We start from the raw sequence: 16,994 nt of genomic DNA on the forward strand, positions 1-16,994 counted from the left end.
CAGGAAGTTATACATAAAATAATATCCCAGGAGAAGTAATAGGAGAGGTGATCTAAAGTGATTGGTGGATTCCATGATACTCACTCCAAAGAGAAATTGAACCTACTGTGTGTGTGTGTAAATATAAAAGCAATGATATACAGAGAAAGTACAGAAGGAAGAGAAGAAAGTGGGGAGTTGAGATAGCTGATTTCCAAAGAGAGAGGGAGAGACAGTATCTTAACATTGTGATAATTCAGGCATTGACACGAAATGCTGCCTGCCATTTTGCTGAGCACATTTTTGCTTCATTTCTCTGATGCTGTTTCTTCAAAACCGTAAGAGATTATTCAACTATTTCTGTTAGAGCATTAGCAATATGTCCTTCTTAGATATATTCCATGTTAAAATTTGAATGTGTTTTATCATTTCAACTTGTGAGGTTGAGGGCTGTTTTGTCCTATAAATGTTAAACAAGTATATTCTTATTCTTAAGATACTTCTTTATCTAAATACCCAAGTTTACTAGAATGCTATCTATAAAAATTGGGTATGTTTCAGGGATACTTTAATCCAAAACAGCTTTTAATGAATGTTCTCCATTTCTTCTAGACTTTTTTATAGACTGTTGGTTACTTTTTTGCACAGGCAATATATCCTATGGGTCTCCTCTGTGATGCACAGTTTTTCTACAGAAAAAGCTTGCCTGCATCTTTTAAACCTTAATGAATCTGTATCCTTGAGTGTTGTTTTAGACTATGATGAATCTAATACCATTATTTTTGACAAGTCTGTGGAAGAGGAGAGCTTCTATGGTTGTACAACTATCAAGGTGAGGCACTGAAGTTAACATTTCAGTACTGCAAATAGGAGTGTAAAATTATTTTTAAATAGTAAATCTTATTTTGTATGAGCTGTGGAAGATAGGAACAAAATTTGTAAATTTCAGAGAGGCAAGAAATAAAAGGAAAATTTACATATGCAAAAAAGCTTGTAAAATATTGTCATTCTTGTAGAAAATGATAATGGTATAATTTCTGCATTTTAGACAGTAAAAATTTTTCACAACGTGAAGAAAGGAAATTTTAGGTAAAGGAATAGAGGATAATTTTCCCCTTCTCTGCTCTCCTATATATACAGGTTCCTCAGAAATCCTCTAAAGAGTTGGGCTTTGTGACGTTGTTGGCTAAAGGAGCTACTCTTAAATTCTATGAGAAGAGATCTGTAGCAATTGTTTCAGAGGAGAATGTAACATTTGTGCAGACAGATAAGCCTATCTATAAACCTGGAGCAGAAGGTGAGTCAGAATTTCCACCTCTTTTGTATTATTCATTTTAGGTAACACTCTCCAAATTCAAAGCAATCCAAACGCATAAATTTTACTCTAAAGTTATCCTCCATATAAGTGGATCATATGTTTCTCATTTTATGAGAAACATAATCATTTTATGATTCTTTTGGTCCTCTTGTGCCAGTTATGAAACAGTACCTTCTAATGTTAGTACCCAAATACTTTGCCTTGTAAAAATTTGCCTGACCTTTAAATGGTGTACAAATTCTTGTTCTTGTCTACATAATACAGTGGTTATAAGCATGAAATATGGTGGATAACTATTTGGTCTGAATCATTGCTCCATAATTTACCAATTGGGCAAATTATCCCCTCTTTTTAGGTGGTACTGGGGATTGAATTCAGGGTCTAATGCTTATTTTGCAAGTACTCCATCACTTGAGCCATGCCCCAGCCCTTTTTGCTTTAGTTTATCTTTCTGATAGGGTTTCAGTTTTGCCAAGGGCTAGACTTGGACCATCACCCTCCTACCTGTGCCTCCTGCATAGCAGGAATTACAGTATGGACCACAGTGTCTACTGTGACCCTCCCATCTCTGCTCCTGTGTAGCTGGAATTAAAGACCTATGCCACCACACCTAATTCATTAAGTCTCTCTTTTAGGCCCAGTTATTTCATCTGAAAAGAAAGCAAATGTTTCTTACTTGTAGAACTATTGAGAAAATGAAATAAAATAGTGTCACACACAGTAAAGACTTTATAAATGATACTTATTATTTTCCTTATTATTATTGATAGTCACTGACATAACTGTACATTTAATAGCCTAAGCAAAGTCCTTCCATATTCTTTATTATTGCTGTAAGTTGAAGTTAGCAGAAAGAATACCAGACTAGGATTCCAAATGGTTTGGTTTTATTTTTGGCTCTGTTAATAAATTATTGGTTGTTGTCAAGTAAATTCTGATTTTAATTTTCTCATTTGTGAAATTAAAGGGTGGACAAAGCAGCTACACATCTTATACTGATTAATACTATATATTTCCATGATTTACTCAAAAGAAATTAGAAAATTGAATATAATTTTTTGAGATAGTCTTGGTATGTAGCCCAGGCTGACCTCAAACTCATATTCTTACTGCCTCTGTTCCCTCAGTGCTGGAATTACAGGTGGGTACCAACATGTCTGGCTGAAAATAGAATTCTTATAGTGAGATTTTTTGCTGCATTCTCCCCTGTTCTAGACTTACTAAAGGGTTAAAATGAGTTATGTATACTAAATGATTTAAAAATGTTTCTTTTTCTATGGTTGTCCTGGGGGTACATTGTGGCATTTACAAAAATTCTTACATTAAGTATATCCAATATATTCACCCCCTCCATCATCCTCCTTTATCACCTCTTCCCCCATTCCTGGAATAGTTTCAACAGGTCTCATCTTATCATTTACATACATGTGTACATAGTATGTGTACCATATTCACCCTCTTACATTTCCTCGTATCCTCCCACCTCCTATTAGAACCAACCTCCCAGACAGGACTTATTCTGCCCTCTTGTTCTCCAATTTTAGAAAACAAAATAATGACATTTTTGTTTAAGATCGCTACACTGGAAGTTTCTCATGACATTCCATGTATATATATGTATTATAAACTGAATTGGTTCTTCTCTATTTTTCTCCTTTCTACCTTAGTCCCCTTCTTATGGTGATTTCAACAGGTTAAAAATTCTATATTCATTCTTGTATAGGAAGTGCATCACCCATATTCACCTTTTTAACTTCCTTCTTTTACCCACCCCCTCTCATATGTGACCTCTCTTTAGCATGACATGTTTTTCATAATATTGCTGTATTCCACATATGAGAAATAATATAAGGTGTTTGGCTTTCTGAGCCTGGCTAACTTCACTTAAGATGATATTATCTAGTTCCATACATTTACCTGCAAATGACAAAATTTCATTTGTTCATGGCTGAACAAAATTCCGTTGTATATAAATACCACATTTTCTTAATCTGTTCAACCGTAATGGGGCACCTTAGCTGTTTCCATAGTTTAGCTATTGTGAATAATCCTGCAATAAATATGGGTGTGCAGGTGCTTTTGTTGTAAACTGACTCACATTTTTTCAAGTATATCCCTAGGAATGGAATCTGCTGGATCATATGACAGTTCTATTTTTAGTTTATGAAGGAGCCTCCATACTGTTTTCCATAGTGGTGTAATAATTTACATTCCCACCAGCAGCTTACAAGGGTTTCTTTTTCCTCACATCCTTGCCAACATTTGCTGTTGTTTGTGTTTTTGATGATAGTCTTCTAACAGGAGTGAAGTGGAATCTTAGTGTGGTTTTGATTTGCATTTCCTTTATGGCCAGGGATGTCGAACATTTTTTCATGTGTTTTTTGGCCATTTGAACTTCCTTCTTTGAAAAAGCTCTGTTCATTTGCCCATTTCTTCACTGGGTTGTTGATTTTTGGGGGAGCTAAGTTTTTCGAGCTCCCTATATGTTCTTGCATTAATCCCTTATCAGATGTACAGTTGGCAAAGACTTTCTCCCATTCTGTGAGAGAAAATCTCCCACAGAAAAACTCTTCAATTTGGTAGTCATTTCTTTTGTTCTGCAGAAGCCTTTTAATTTCATGTAGTCCCATCTGTCAATCTTTTCTCTTAGTTGCTGACCCATGTGAGGTCTATTTAGGAAGTTATTGTCTATGCCTATTAATTGCTGTGTATCCTCTGCTCTTTCCTGCACTAGTTTCAAAATTTTAGGTCTTGTATTAGTTCACTTTTAGTCAATACTTGTACAGGGAGAAAGACATGGGTCTAGTTTCAGTTTTCTGCATGCAGATATCCAGTTTTCCCAGCAACATTTGTTGAAGAAGCTGTCTTTTCTCCATCATATGTTTTGGGCGCCTTTGTCAAAAGTCAGGTGGGCATAGTTGTGTGGATTTATATCTGGGTCTTCTATTCTGTTCCACTTATTTTCATGTTTGTTTTTGTGCCAGTGCCATGCTGTTTTTATTGCTATGGCTTTGTAGTACACTTGGAAGTCAGACATTATGGTATCTCCAGTGATGCACTTTTTACTCAGTATTGCCTTGGCTATTTGAAGTCTTTTGTGCTTCCAAACGTACTTTAGGGTTGATTTTTCAATGTCTGTAATAAATGACATTGCAATTTTGATGGGGAGTGCATTAAACATGTACATTGATTTTGGTAATGTAGCCATTTTCACAATATTGATTCTGCCAATCCATGAGCATGGGAGATCTTCCCACGTTCTGTAGTCTTCTTTGATCTCTTTGTTTAATGGTTTATAGTTTTCATTGAAGAGGCCTTTCACATTCTTTGTTAAGTTTATTCATAGGTATTTTTTGAGGCTACTGTAAATGGCATTGTTTTCCTACATCCTTTCTCAATCTGTTCATTGTTGGTATATAGAAAGGCTACTGGTTTTTGTAAATTGATTTTGTGCACTGCTTTGTGGTTCTGCTAAAATTAACTGAATTTTATCAATGTATTTTCTAGGAAAATTATGTTTATTTCCTACCACTCATATTTCCCATTTGTACCCTTGTGACTAATTCTGCTACCAAATCTTAAGCTATTCAAGTAATAGGTCTTATCAGCTGATAGGGTAAATGTTTCTGGTTGTAGCAGCATAGTGTCAGCCTTAATGAGGGCAAACCACTACTAACAGGGGCAAAGGTGCAATAAGAGATCTTTCCCAACAGAAGGTAGACTTCAAAGGGTCAAATCAGATTCAGAGATAAAGGGAAAGTAGTGTTCTGTGATAACAGGCATATATATATATATATATATATATATATATATATATATATATATATATATGTCTGTAATTTAAAAAATAATCATACTTGGGGGGAAACAAGAAGAAAAAATGTTGTTCCCTTCTTCTCTTTTCTTTCAGTTCAATTTCGCATTGTGACATTGAATACCCAGTTCAAACCTGTTGATGATTTGGTAAGTTCAATAGTTTTTAATGAAACTTAATCATATGAAGCAACCCACTGCTATTCAAAGCACCTTCAGGAAACATCCATATGCATGAAAATAAGGATCCAAGGTAGAGCATTATTCAGGCACAGCTTCAATGTTAACCTCATATTTAACATGAAGATTTCATTTATAGTGAAATGACTTATACTCCCTTAAGTCTTTTCACCAATAAAGAGAACATGGACTGCTTGGAACCTGCTTTCCATTTCCCACAGGAGGTTTGAGATGTTTCCAAATTTGCAGTGTACTTGGCATCTCTAGCTATAGAAACTTTGTCTTCTGGTGAAAGTGAGGGGTAATTCCAGTGGATGTAATCTTTATGCAGTAATATTTGGCTAAAAGGAATGTACTATTAAAGTATTAATATGCTTTTTTTTGCTCTTTCAGTATCCTTTAATCATAATTCAGGTAAGAGATCTGTTTGTCACATACATTTTTTAAAATGTTCAAATAAAGAATGATGTGTGTTAGTTTCATTTTTGCATAATTAGAAATTAAGATGACTGAAATAAAGGGAGAAGTCTATGTGCATATATAATGTAAGGTATCAAATGAAGATAGAAATAAAAGTCTGTTGTTCTTAGTGTAGACTGTAGGTCAAATACAATAACTTGTTTTTTATGGAACACAAAAGATTGGACTCTTTCTAAGGCAGGTGTTTTTGAAATTACTTAATTTTAGCTGATAGCTCATCTCAATCTTAATAAAGTCACATCTTATTCTAAGGACAAAAAGAACACAACTTAAAAATTTAGAAATTTTGAAAGCATTAGAAGGTAATATTATTATATAAACAAATACTTTGATTTCAGAAAATTATTTTTTTTTGATCTCTTGCACTATACAAATTTTTTTTTCTTTTATTATTCATATGTGCATACAAGGCTTGGTTCATTTCTCCCCCCGCCCCCACCCCCTCCCTTACCACCCACTCCGCCCCCTCCCTCTCCCCCCCACCCCCTCAATACCCAGCAGAAACTATTTTGCCCTTATTTCTAATTTTGTTGTAGAGAGAGTATAAGCAATAATAGGAAGGAACAAGGGTTTCTGCTGGTTGAGATAAGGATAGCTATACAGGGCATTGACTCACATTGATTTCCTCTGCATGGGTGTTACCTTCTAGGTTAATTCTTTTTGATCTAACCTTTTCTCTAGTACCTGTTCCCCTTTTCCTATTGGCCTCAGTTGCTTTAAGGTATCTGCTTTAGTTTCTCTGCGTTAAGGGCAAAAAATGCTAGCTAGTTTTTTAGGTGTCTTACCTATCCTCACCCCTCCCTTGTGTGCTCTCGCTTTTATCATGTGCTCATAGTCCAGTCCCCTTGTTGTGTTTGCCCTTGATCTAATGTCCACATATGAGGGAGAACATAGGATTTTTGGTCTTTTGGGCCAGGCTAACCTCACTCAGAATGATGTTCTCCAATTCCATCCATTTACCAGCGAATGATAACATTTCGTTCTTCTTCATGGCTGCATAAAATTCCATTGTGTATAGATACCACATTTTCTTAATCCATTCGTCAGTGCTGGGGCATCTTGGCTGTTTCCATAACTTGGCTATTGTGAATAGTGCTGCAATAAACATGGATGTGCAGGTGCCTCTGGAGTAACAGTCTTTTGGGTATATCCCTAAAAGTGATATTGCTGGATCAAATGGTAGATCGATGTCCAGCTTTTTAAGTAGCTTCCAAATTTTTTTCCAGAGTGGTTGTACTAGTCTACATTCCCACCAACAGTGTAAGAGGGTTCCTTTTTCCCCGCATCCTCGCCAACACCTGTTGGTGGTGGTGTTGCTGATGATGGCTATTCTAACAGGGGTGAAGTGGAATCTTAGCGTGGTTTTAATTTGCATTTCCTTTATTGCTAGAGATGGTGAGCATTTTTTCATGTGTTTTCTGGCCATTTGAATTTCTTCTTTTGAGAAAGTTCTGTTTAGTTCACTTGCCCATTTCTTTATTGGTTCATTAGTTTTGGGAGAATTTAGTTTTTTGAGTTCCCTGTATATTCTGGTTATCAGTCCTTTGTCTGATGTATAGTTGGCAAATATTTTCTCCCACTCTGTGGGTGTTCTCTTCAGTTTAGAGACCATTTCTTTTGATGAACAGAAGCTTTTTAGTTTTATGAGGTCCCATTTATCTATGCTATCTCTTAGTTACTGTGCTGCTGGGGTTTCATTGAGAAAGTTCTTGCCTATACCTACTAACTCCAGAGTATTTCCTACTCTTTCTTGTATCAACTTAAGAGTTTGGGGTCTGATATTAAGATCCTTGATCCATTTTGAGTTAATCTTGGTATAGGGTGATATACATGGATCTAGTTTCAGTTTTTTGCAGACTGCTAACCAGTTTTCCCAGAAGTTTTTGTTGAAGAGGCTGCTATTTCTCCATCGTATATTTTTAGCTCCTTTGTCAAAGATAAATTTCTTTCTCTCAGAAAATTATTAAAGAAATCTCTCCCAGTTTGTCTGGAATAGTATAGCCTTCAAACCAACTTGAAGTCTGATGCTTATTAGCAAGTAACTTATATTTATTTAATGTGCATTTTTATTTTATACATACAGTTGCATGTATGTTTTGCTCTATCATTATTATTAGTTAATTCTGAATGTTAATGCACTGATATTTGGGTTTGTCATTAACAATTATGTGTGAGTGTGTTGTGTGTGTGTGGGTATGTATATCAAATCATCCCTTTATGGTTTGAATGTTTTTAACTTTTTATATGAGTAACAAATAGCTCATCCATATAGTAAGGCAAATTTCAGGTCAGCTATTTCATTTCCATTTAATTTTATGTTTATATCTGACTCCGCTAATGTTGTTTCATTGAAAGTAACAGAAAGCTTCACTATCACTGGCTTAAATGAGTAAAAGATTTATTGTTTTCCCAAATCATCAAGGTTACAACAGCACACTCAGTATTAACAAGGACCTAGGCTTCTTCTCCTTAACCTCCCTGCCATCCTCATGTGTTGCTGAGTCTGATTCTTTTAGAAAGAATTTCTACCCAGTGACTTTCACCTACATTTAATTGTTCAGTGCATGGACACATGGGTAACCCTAACTGAAAGAAAGTCTGGGAAATTACTTTAGCTTTCTAAACTTTATAGTAGAGAAAAGTAAAGAAAAAAACTTCAAAAACAAGTAGTGAATAATACTTTTGTTTTTTTATAGAGATATTTTAAATTTGATCTCTTTGATCAGAGTTGAATGGTGTAAAAATTTATTGAACCAGGCTCACATAAACTATGATGCGTTCAAAGCAATAAAGTAGAAAGGGGTGGCACTGTAGCCTTTTTTACCACAGAATTTCTACTTATTGGCTTTTATATTAAGTACATAATCCAGGATCAATTCAAATAGAGACTAAGTAAAAATCCGTGACAATTTTTACAAGTATTTGTCCAAATGACAATTCCCTTGTACACCTGTTAGTGTGAGTTCACACTTGGAGACCAAGCACAATGGTTTTTAACTTTTTATTACTCTGGTTCAGAAAGAGCAAAATCAAAACTGTGCCCTATAAATTATTTTTATATCATTTTTGCTTTTAAGACAGACACACTTTAAGATTGAATTTGAATACATTGAAGAAGTTGTGTTGTTTTAGTGATTTGAGATAATTAGTTCAATATAATGATAGCTCTATTTCGACTTTCAATAATGACAGGGTCCAAAACAAAGAAGGAAAGGAAAATAGGCATATGCAACCTTGGATTGTCTTTATTTCTTCATTACTTTCTAGGATCCTCAACATAACGTGATTTTTCAATGGCAAAATGTAACTTCTTTCCGAAATATTACCCAACTATCATTCCAACTGACCTCAGAACCAATATTTGGAGATTATACAATTGTTGTGAAAAGCAAATCAAGAATGACACAGACTCATCAATTCACTGTGAATAGAAATGGTAACCAACTGCTATGTTTGATTCTCTTATATTAAAAGTGTTCAGAGTAACTGAACAAAACTTTTTAAACTTAGGAAACGTAGGTGAAGCTTGATTTGTTTTTCTGCTCTTTTCCTTTTTTTGGCCTTTGCTCTACTATTATCAAAACTTTCTTGATCCTCAATATATGCCCCCTGTTTTTGTTTGGATCCATGGTCTTTTTTGTTTTCCTAAGAAATATCTCATTTTGTAGAATCCAGATAGTCTCCTCAAAAGTATTTAAAAGATTACAGCAGAAAAACTGTGCAGTTCCAAGGACAAGGAAGAGAAAAAAAGAAAGGGAAAGAATTAATCTATAATGAGACGCCATCATCAATGGTAGAGCAGTATCACACAGAATTGAGGTCAATTGAAACATGGTCAACACAGATGCATGCATAAGAAAACATTGTGCACTGTAGTTTATTCAGCTACATGATTGCAAGAGATTTTGCTCACCAGCACTTGTAGGGTCTGAAGTATATTTCTCTTTGTTTTCAGTGTTGCCCAAGTTTGAAGTTAAGGTCAATGCGCCACAAACAATAACTATTTCAGATGATGAATTTCAAGTGAATGTGTGTGCTAAGTAAGTATTCAGATTTCCCCCTGAAGGTAAACAAAAATGTCAAAGATGATAAGACATGAGTTAAACTGAGAAACTTTAATTACTTATATGCTTCCATTACAATTCTCAGAAAATTTTTGAATATTTGAAAAATACAAAAACATAGAAATGAACTGTAATTAGTTCCACCAAATGCTATTAATATTGTAGTTCATTTTCCAAATCTTTTAAGAATATTTTCCATGACTTCAATCTTACTTTTCTATCTATAATACTTAAGAAAGCATTATTATGCCAGTCTTCATCCATTCCAATTCCTTATTACATAAAGATATCTCTATATGGCCATTTCAAATTTACTTAAATATTATTTTACTATATAACATGTAGACTGTTCCATTTTGTTTTCCTAGTAATTAATAATTTTGCAGCAGATATCTTTGTATACAACTGTATAGTAACTTGCTTTTGAATTGAATATTGTTTACTTAAGAAAGATTTCCAGGAGTATTACTAAGATAAAGTAGGTAACATTATTTTAGTCTTTAGATTCTTATATTGTTCACCAAATATACTGTGCCAATATACAATTCCAGTAGCTAGTACCAAAGTACTTACCTCATTCAATTTTACCATCATGGAGTATTTTCATTAAATAAAAAAAAAGAGGGCTGGCGGAGTGGCTCAAGTGGTAGATCTCTTGCCTAGCGAGCATGAAGCCATGAGTTTAAACCCCAGTACTACAAAAATAAACAAACAAAAAAACATAACATGGGCCATAGAAAATGGCACTGTGAAATAAGAAAGTTTAAGTTTTAATTTGAACTCATTTGCATCCTTAATATAAAAAATTCTATATGATTTAAAGAAATTTTTATTTTTTAGGAAATTACTTCTAATGCCTTTAAATATTTTTGTGATAGCTTTTCTGAAAGATTTTTCTGGCCTGTTTGGTTTCTGAACTACTCTCTTAATCAATAATTCTGTTATACTGTATATAAACATTTTAAAATGTTAACATTTGTTGAACATTTTACTTTATTGGTGACCTAAAAATGAGTAATATTTGAATATTTTAACTGTACATTAAGATACATTGTGTAAAGGGCTGTTTAATGAACATGTGAGGGTAGCTCTTGAGAATGTCCCAAAGAATCTTAAAAACTCTTCTTCGTTCCTTCCTTTCTTCCTTCCTTCCCTTCCCTTCCCTTCCCCTCCCTTCCCTTCCCCTTCCTTCCTTCCTTCCTTCCTTCCTTCCTTCCTTCCTTCTTTCTTTCCTCTCTTCTTTCCCTCCTTTCTTTTTTTCTTGGTAGTATTTAAAATCTTTGGATTCTGGGAAAATGTTTTGAGTTTCAATGCAGAGTATTGGAATGTATTCCAGAATTTAATATATGTGAGATTATAGATTATCTATGTTAAAAATAAATAAGCAATGGATCCGAGACTGGCTCCACTAGAAGAATCCTACATGAGCCAAAATTTCCAATGCCATTAAAAGCTCTAATTTATTTTTCTGTACAGTACAATGCTAACAAAGCTTAACCCACAGATTAGTAAAGTCAAAATCTTTTTCCAGGAAGGCCTGCAAAAACCACTTGTAGACCAAACACTAACATGGAATTGACTGTTTCTTAACATTATTTTTGTTTATAATCTATTGACTTCTTGAATTTTCTATAACATTACATTCCAGATAGATTTGGCAGTAAACTCTAAATCAGAAATAGTATCCTGCTAAACAGCAGGATATGTTATGGCTGAGCAGGCTGTGAAAGAATGATGAAGTCAGTGTGTCTAGATGTTCACATCAGTGAATAAATTGCCTAGTTTATACAAAAAAAAAAAAACTAGCTGTGCATGGTCTCATTTTCCCAGGGATTTTGTTTGGAAAAGTTAGAGAAAACAGCAGTGAATTTAGCAATCTAGGAAATGAATTAAGCTTTTAAGAGGGAAGAATATTTACCTTCAGGAAATGAAATTTTAATTAACTCTGTTAGTATCCACCAAAAGCTGTTCACATCACCAACAAAAAAGGATGTTATTGTGTCCTGCATGAAGATGCAATCTGTATGTTCCAGGGGCATGTGTTAATCTATAGATAATATCGTAGTAAAAGTTTTGTTTTATAACGAGATTGAGCACATTCAGGGTGCTATAGCCACTGAGTTTTAAAAAACTGTAAGAAGAAATATATAAACTCACTTTAATTTCTGTTTTACATGTAATTGATAATCAGAATAAACAGACAGTTTTAGTGATATAGATTGAATCAAGATCCTGAAAGCATGAAGTATTTTTAAACAGAAACTGTTTAGTAGAATGGAAGGAGCAAAGACTGGAGTGAAGCAGGTGTGAATCTGAAGTTTAGTTTTGTCAATTGCAGTGTCAATTGACAGAACTACTTGATCTCAGTTCACTAAGCAAGGTCACTGGAAAAAAATAATGTAAGTATACATCTGACATATACCCGTGTCCAACAATTCATGCAAATGTATTATAATCTGTAAGTTTGATTATATCCAGTTTTATTAACTACTTTTATATTTGTTTTTCTAAATGTAAGTGGAAAGAATTCTCAAGTTAAAAAAAAAGTCATATTCTCCAGAGTTGTCTTTGGTTAAACTTCTTTAAAAAATCTCAAATTGTAGTTCTTTGCGCTTTAAGAGAAAAAAGATACTCATTCAACCCCACCCTATAATGTATCATACTTTTGGTCAAAACAGCCAGTTTATGTCAATCCCCATACCTTTTAAATTTATTGAGTGATAAAATGAGAATTGCTTAAAATATTGATCTAGTGTGTGATGTCCTCAAAGAAAATTTGCCTCCAACTTTGAAGCTGGAAAGTCACTGGACTTTTGAAAAGGAAATAATACATGGCTTTAGATTTTCAGTACATGTGCAAAAAATTGTGTACAAATGGGAATGTCTATGTAATGATCCTCAACACAATAAAATCTCAACTGTGAAAGAAGATAAATAAATAAACAAAATATTGATCTGGAAATACTTCAAGATCCAGTACTTCAAGATCCTGACTCATCCAAGTTTTATTTACATACATATTTATTTACTGCTAATGAAAATATTGTACCTAATTTTATAGTACTTCTATTAGATTAAAATATAATTTAAAAATTTAATCACTAACTTATTCACTTTGATGTTAAATTGGTGCAGTTCTATATAGCTGTGAATTCATTTCTTTTCTTTTTGGAAAAGCAGCCAAGCCCTCATGATAAATAAGATGCCCAATTTTGCCTAAATTCTCTGGAGGGGGCAGCATCAGTAGGTGAGGATTGCTAATTGTATTTGATTTAACTGAGGTATTCATACTTTGGAGCTTTCAAATATGATTTCTGAAAAAGTTCATAAAATGTTGACATGGTACTGTATGTCAGTAATCATAAGTATGCCCTTTCTACTAGGTACACATATGGCCAATTTGTGCAAGGAAAAGCCCAAATCCGAGTATGCAGAAAATTTTTTGCTCTGCTGAATTGTGCTAAAGACAATAATGAAATCTGTGAGCAATTTATTGTACAGGTAAAAACCATGACCTTTACTACAAAGAAAGTTCTCACTCATTCCATTATTATTTCTTTCTTTGATTTAATTATAAAAAGGGCTTAGCAACACTATTTTATTTTGTGGATTATGGAGGTTGCAAGTAAATAAGGACAAGAATGAGGAGAAAATATAATATTTAAAACTAGACCATGTACATATCTATTTTCTGAAAGGTTTATGGAAATTTTAGAATTTCAAGATCTTACTGACTTCCTTATTTTAAATGTTATCTAGGTGTCTTCCCTGATTTTTCTTTTGAGACTTATTAATCATCCTCTAAACAAATAAGCCCTATAATATTAATATTACTCACTATGCTACCTAGAATTGTCCTGTTAAAAATAATTGATTTGCAAATACATTCAATTCCGAGATTCTATATGTATTGCTTTAGATTTTCAGGGTGTCCTTTTTCTTCCTTCCTTCCTTCTGCTTTGATTTTTGTGGTGCTGAGGATTGAACCCAGGGCCTTGAGAGTGCTAGGTAAGTGTTCTAACACTGAGTGACATCCTCTGCCCCAGCAGTTCATACTTGAAGCCAGCCTTTCTTTCCCCATCAGTAGCATCTTAACTTTAAGTGAACACTCTGTCCATCACTTGGAGGTTGCCTGTGGTCTTCAAAAATGAAATTTGCATATGCTATATAGTTTTTCTTTTAATTCTGATTGTCCTGAAGTTACCAAATTTGGTGAACACCCTCTCAGACAGGCAAAAAACTATCTTTATTCAAGCTAAGAAAGGTCAAGTGAATTTCTTATCAGTAGCACATTGTTCCATTGAGGTTAGAATGGATTTAGTCAACCATTTCATCTACTAATAGGTGTCATTCAGCTCATATTTTAGTCCTCTGTCTGAAAAATATAGCAATAGCAATTCGTTAAAATTATGTTTATGTATGTGATAGTGTATTTATTTGAAATAGATTAAACTTATATGAGTTTTCTGAACCAAAGGAGGTATAGATACAAAATTAATTTTTGGTTATATCTAAAGTAAGAAATTTTGATTTTTCCCAAATAAATATTGAGTTCTGTTAGCACCAATCTAATACAATTTTGTTCAAAATATGCATATGAAAAGTTCACGTATTTTACCACTCTTTATCATTTTTTAACCTTATATTGTTTTTGTGTTCATAATCATTTATTTTAATGTTTATCTTATTAATTTGTTTTTCTAATATTTTTAGTCCATTTTTTAACATATATGATCATTTCTCAATATCCATGGGCAATTGGTTCTAAGACCCCCAATGATATGAAAATCTAGGGATTTTCAAGCCCCCTATGTAAAATGTATGAATTTGCATATGACTTATGCTCATCCTCCAGGATGCCTAGAATCATCTCTAGATTGCCTGTATTATCTGATACAATGTAAATGTGATTTAAATTGTGGTTATACTATACCATTTAAGGAATAGCAAAGAAAAAGTCTATATATGCTTGATACAAATATAATATTTCATTTTTATCTCTGGTTGACTGAATCCAGGATGTGAAACCTATGGCAATAGAGGGATAGCTACATCAGGGTTTCATTTGGCACTAAATAAATTCAATGTTTATATTTTTCTTTAACCACAGTTTGACATCATTTGATGTAAAACATTTTTCACTTTGTCCTGATGTCCACATTACTGTTGCTTTATTTTATATTTTCTCTTTGATTGAAGGATTACTGAAAAAATGTTTTTCTCTTCATTTCAAAGTCATTAAGGCTCGCCAGGTCACTTTTGATTATTGTGTTTTAATTTGACTGTATTAGAATTAGACAGAGAAGATTTGCTGATTTTGAACTTGTTGATGTTCCGGTTGACAGTTTACAGGAGCACGTACTCTGGAACCAGAACACCTAGTTACCTTCAGCACCTTTTAGTTGTATGACCTTGGCATGTTATAGAAGATTCCTGTACCTCAGCTCATTCATTCATAAAATGCGCATAATAATATGCCAGAAGTATCATATGTTAGTTTTAAAGATCAAATTAATTGATATATCATTCTATCATTTAAGATTTGGATTTAATAAATTTTTTTACCTTAAAATGTAGCTAAATCTATTTTTTCCATTTTTGATAGTATTAGTGAAAGATTATCTGTAGATTTTCCTTTATTTTAAATAAACAATTGATTTTAAAAGCATTTATTTGGATGTGACACATCTGAAGTGCACTTCTGATCCATCTGTTCTTAGTGCCTCTCATGACAGTTTTCTTACTCTTAAAATAGCAGTCAGCTGTTTCCTTCCTTTTAATCTCTTCCCATCTACACCATTTCCAGAATTTCCTTGGAATCTGTAAAATATGCATTACTTTCCTTACCTTGTTTGATATGCTTCCACTTCTTCCCCCTTTTATTATTTAAATTATTTCTTTTGTTATTTCAACAAGTTTGCAAGGTAGAGCTGGAAGGGAACACATTATATACCTGTGCTAAAACTACACAAGACTCTTAGATCATTAATTTTTTCATTATACTTTTTCCTTTTTCTTTTTAGCTGAAAAATGGCTGTGTTTCCCACATTGTAAATACGAAAGTCTTTCAACTCTACCGCTCTGGATTTTTCATGATGTTTCATGTCAACGTAGTTGTTACAGAATTTGGGACAGGTAATGATTGTTTTTTATGGACAACCTGGGGGTACATGGCAAGAAGTTTATTGAGTCTGCATAGTGTACAATATACTTATCAATTATTGTTCAAACAGGTAAAGTGAAATACCTTTGCCAGTAGTTCAAGTTGAGGGTTTCTTTTGGATGAAATTTTCCTAATCATATTTAAAATAAAATAATAACATAAATGCTATATGCTAATATCTGCTTCTGTGGCTGCCTAAACCAGACAAACTTCCCTTTGAAATACTAGAGCTCAGCTAATAAATCCTCTCTCTTTTTTTAACTTCCTGTAAATCTGCTGATAAGCAATCTCCAGAATTTAATCTCTGACTTAATTATTGGAATAATATCAGATTCTTTATAGAAAAAGTTTGCCAATAACTGGAACATTTTCGAATACAAAAATTATTTGTGAGTAATTTACAAAATTATACATAGTGCATGCTCAATAAATATTTATTTAAAAATGAAAAATAAAGAAAAGTGAGGCTTAATTTGGGTTAGGGGAACAAGGTTCAATTGCTAATTATTTCTTGTTAGTTAAAGAAGGGTTGGAAATATATTATCTATAAAGTGATTTATATAGCTATACTTGATAAATATTGTGGTAATTCACAGTGGTCAGTATGTCACACTTGTATTGTTAAAGAAACTTAGCTAAATATGTTTAATTCTGCCCATTCATTTTGTTTGTTCACACCATAATACATTATAGTTTATTTTGCTATCAGATAATCTTCAAATCTGGTAAAAGTTTAAAAGCTACACAGTTATCTTCCAGGCTCAAGAAAGATTTCAGAAAGCAAATCCTTGTAGTTAAGATGTCTATGACATTCTTATCATAAAGAAAATTAGAAGCCAGAACTGAGTACATTGGCAAGAGGGAATTTAAGAAGTTTATCTTCTGCTTTTGTGATTCAAATATTTTCATAGCAATGTCATTATTTGGCTTCACTGTAATTAGAATAAGAGGTAAATTGTGCTACAACCTTCAAACCATCCACACTTCCTTTTCAACA

The 16,994-nt window shown here is 33.3% G+C and overlaps 1 protein-coding gene across 1 annotated transcript in view; it reads left to right on the forward strand.

The window, feature by feature from the left end:
* The first annotated feature begins 252 nt into the window (after positions 1 to 252).
* The window catches only part of LOC109692628 (ovostatin homolog 2-like), a 54,233-nt gene continuing 37,491 nt past the window's right edge, over positions 253 to 16,994 (forward strand). Inside the window, exons 1-9 of the mRNA XM_074076097.1 lie at positions 253 to 317; positions 628 to 811; positions 1,120 to 1,276; positions 5,208 to 5,260; positions 5,684 to 5,704; positions 9,038 to 9,206; positions 9,726 to 9,810; positions 13,218 to 13,335; positions 15,858 to 15,969. Of these exons, the coding sequence (XP_073932198.1) occupies positions 253 to 317; positions 628 to 811; positions 1,120 to 1,276; positions 5,208 to 5,260; positions 5,684 to 5,704; positions 9,038 to 9,206; positions 9,726 to 9,810; positions 13,218 to 13,335; positions 15,858 to 15,969 (964 nt within the window). The remainder of the gene's footprint in view (positions 318 to 627; positions 812 to 1,119; positions 1,277 to 5,207; positions 5,261 to 5,683; positions 5,705 to 9,037; positions 9,207 to 9,725; positions 9,811 to 13,217; positions 13,336 to 15,857; positions 15,970 to 16,994) is intronic.

Source organism: Castor canadensis, chromosome 6, assembly GCF_047511655.1.
Source record: "Castor canadensis chromosome 6, mCasCan1.hap1v2, whole genome shotgun sequence".
NCBI lineage: Eukaryota > Metazoa > Chordata > Mammalia > Rodentia > Castoridae > Castor > Castor canadensis.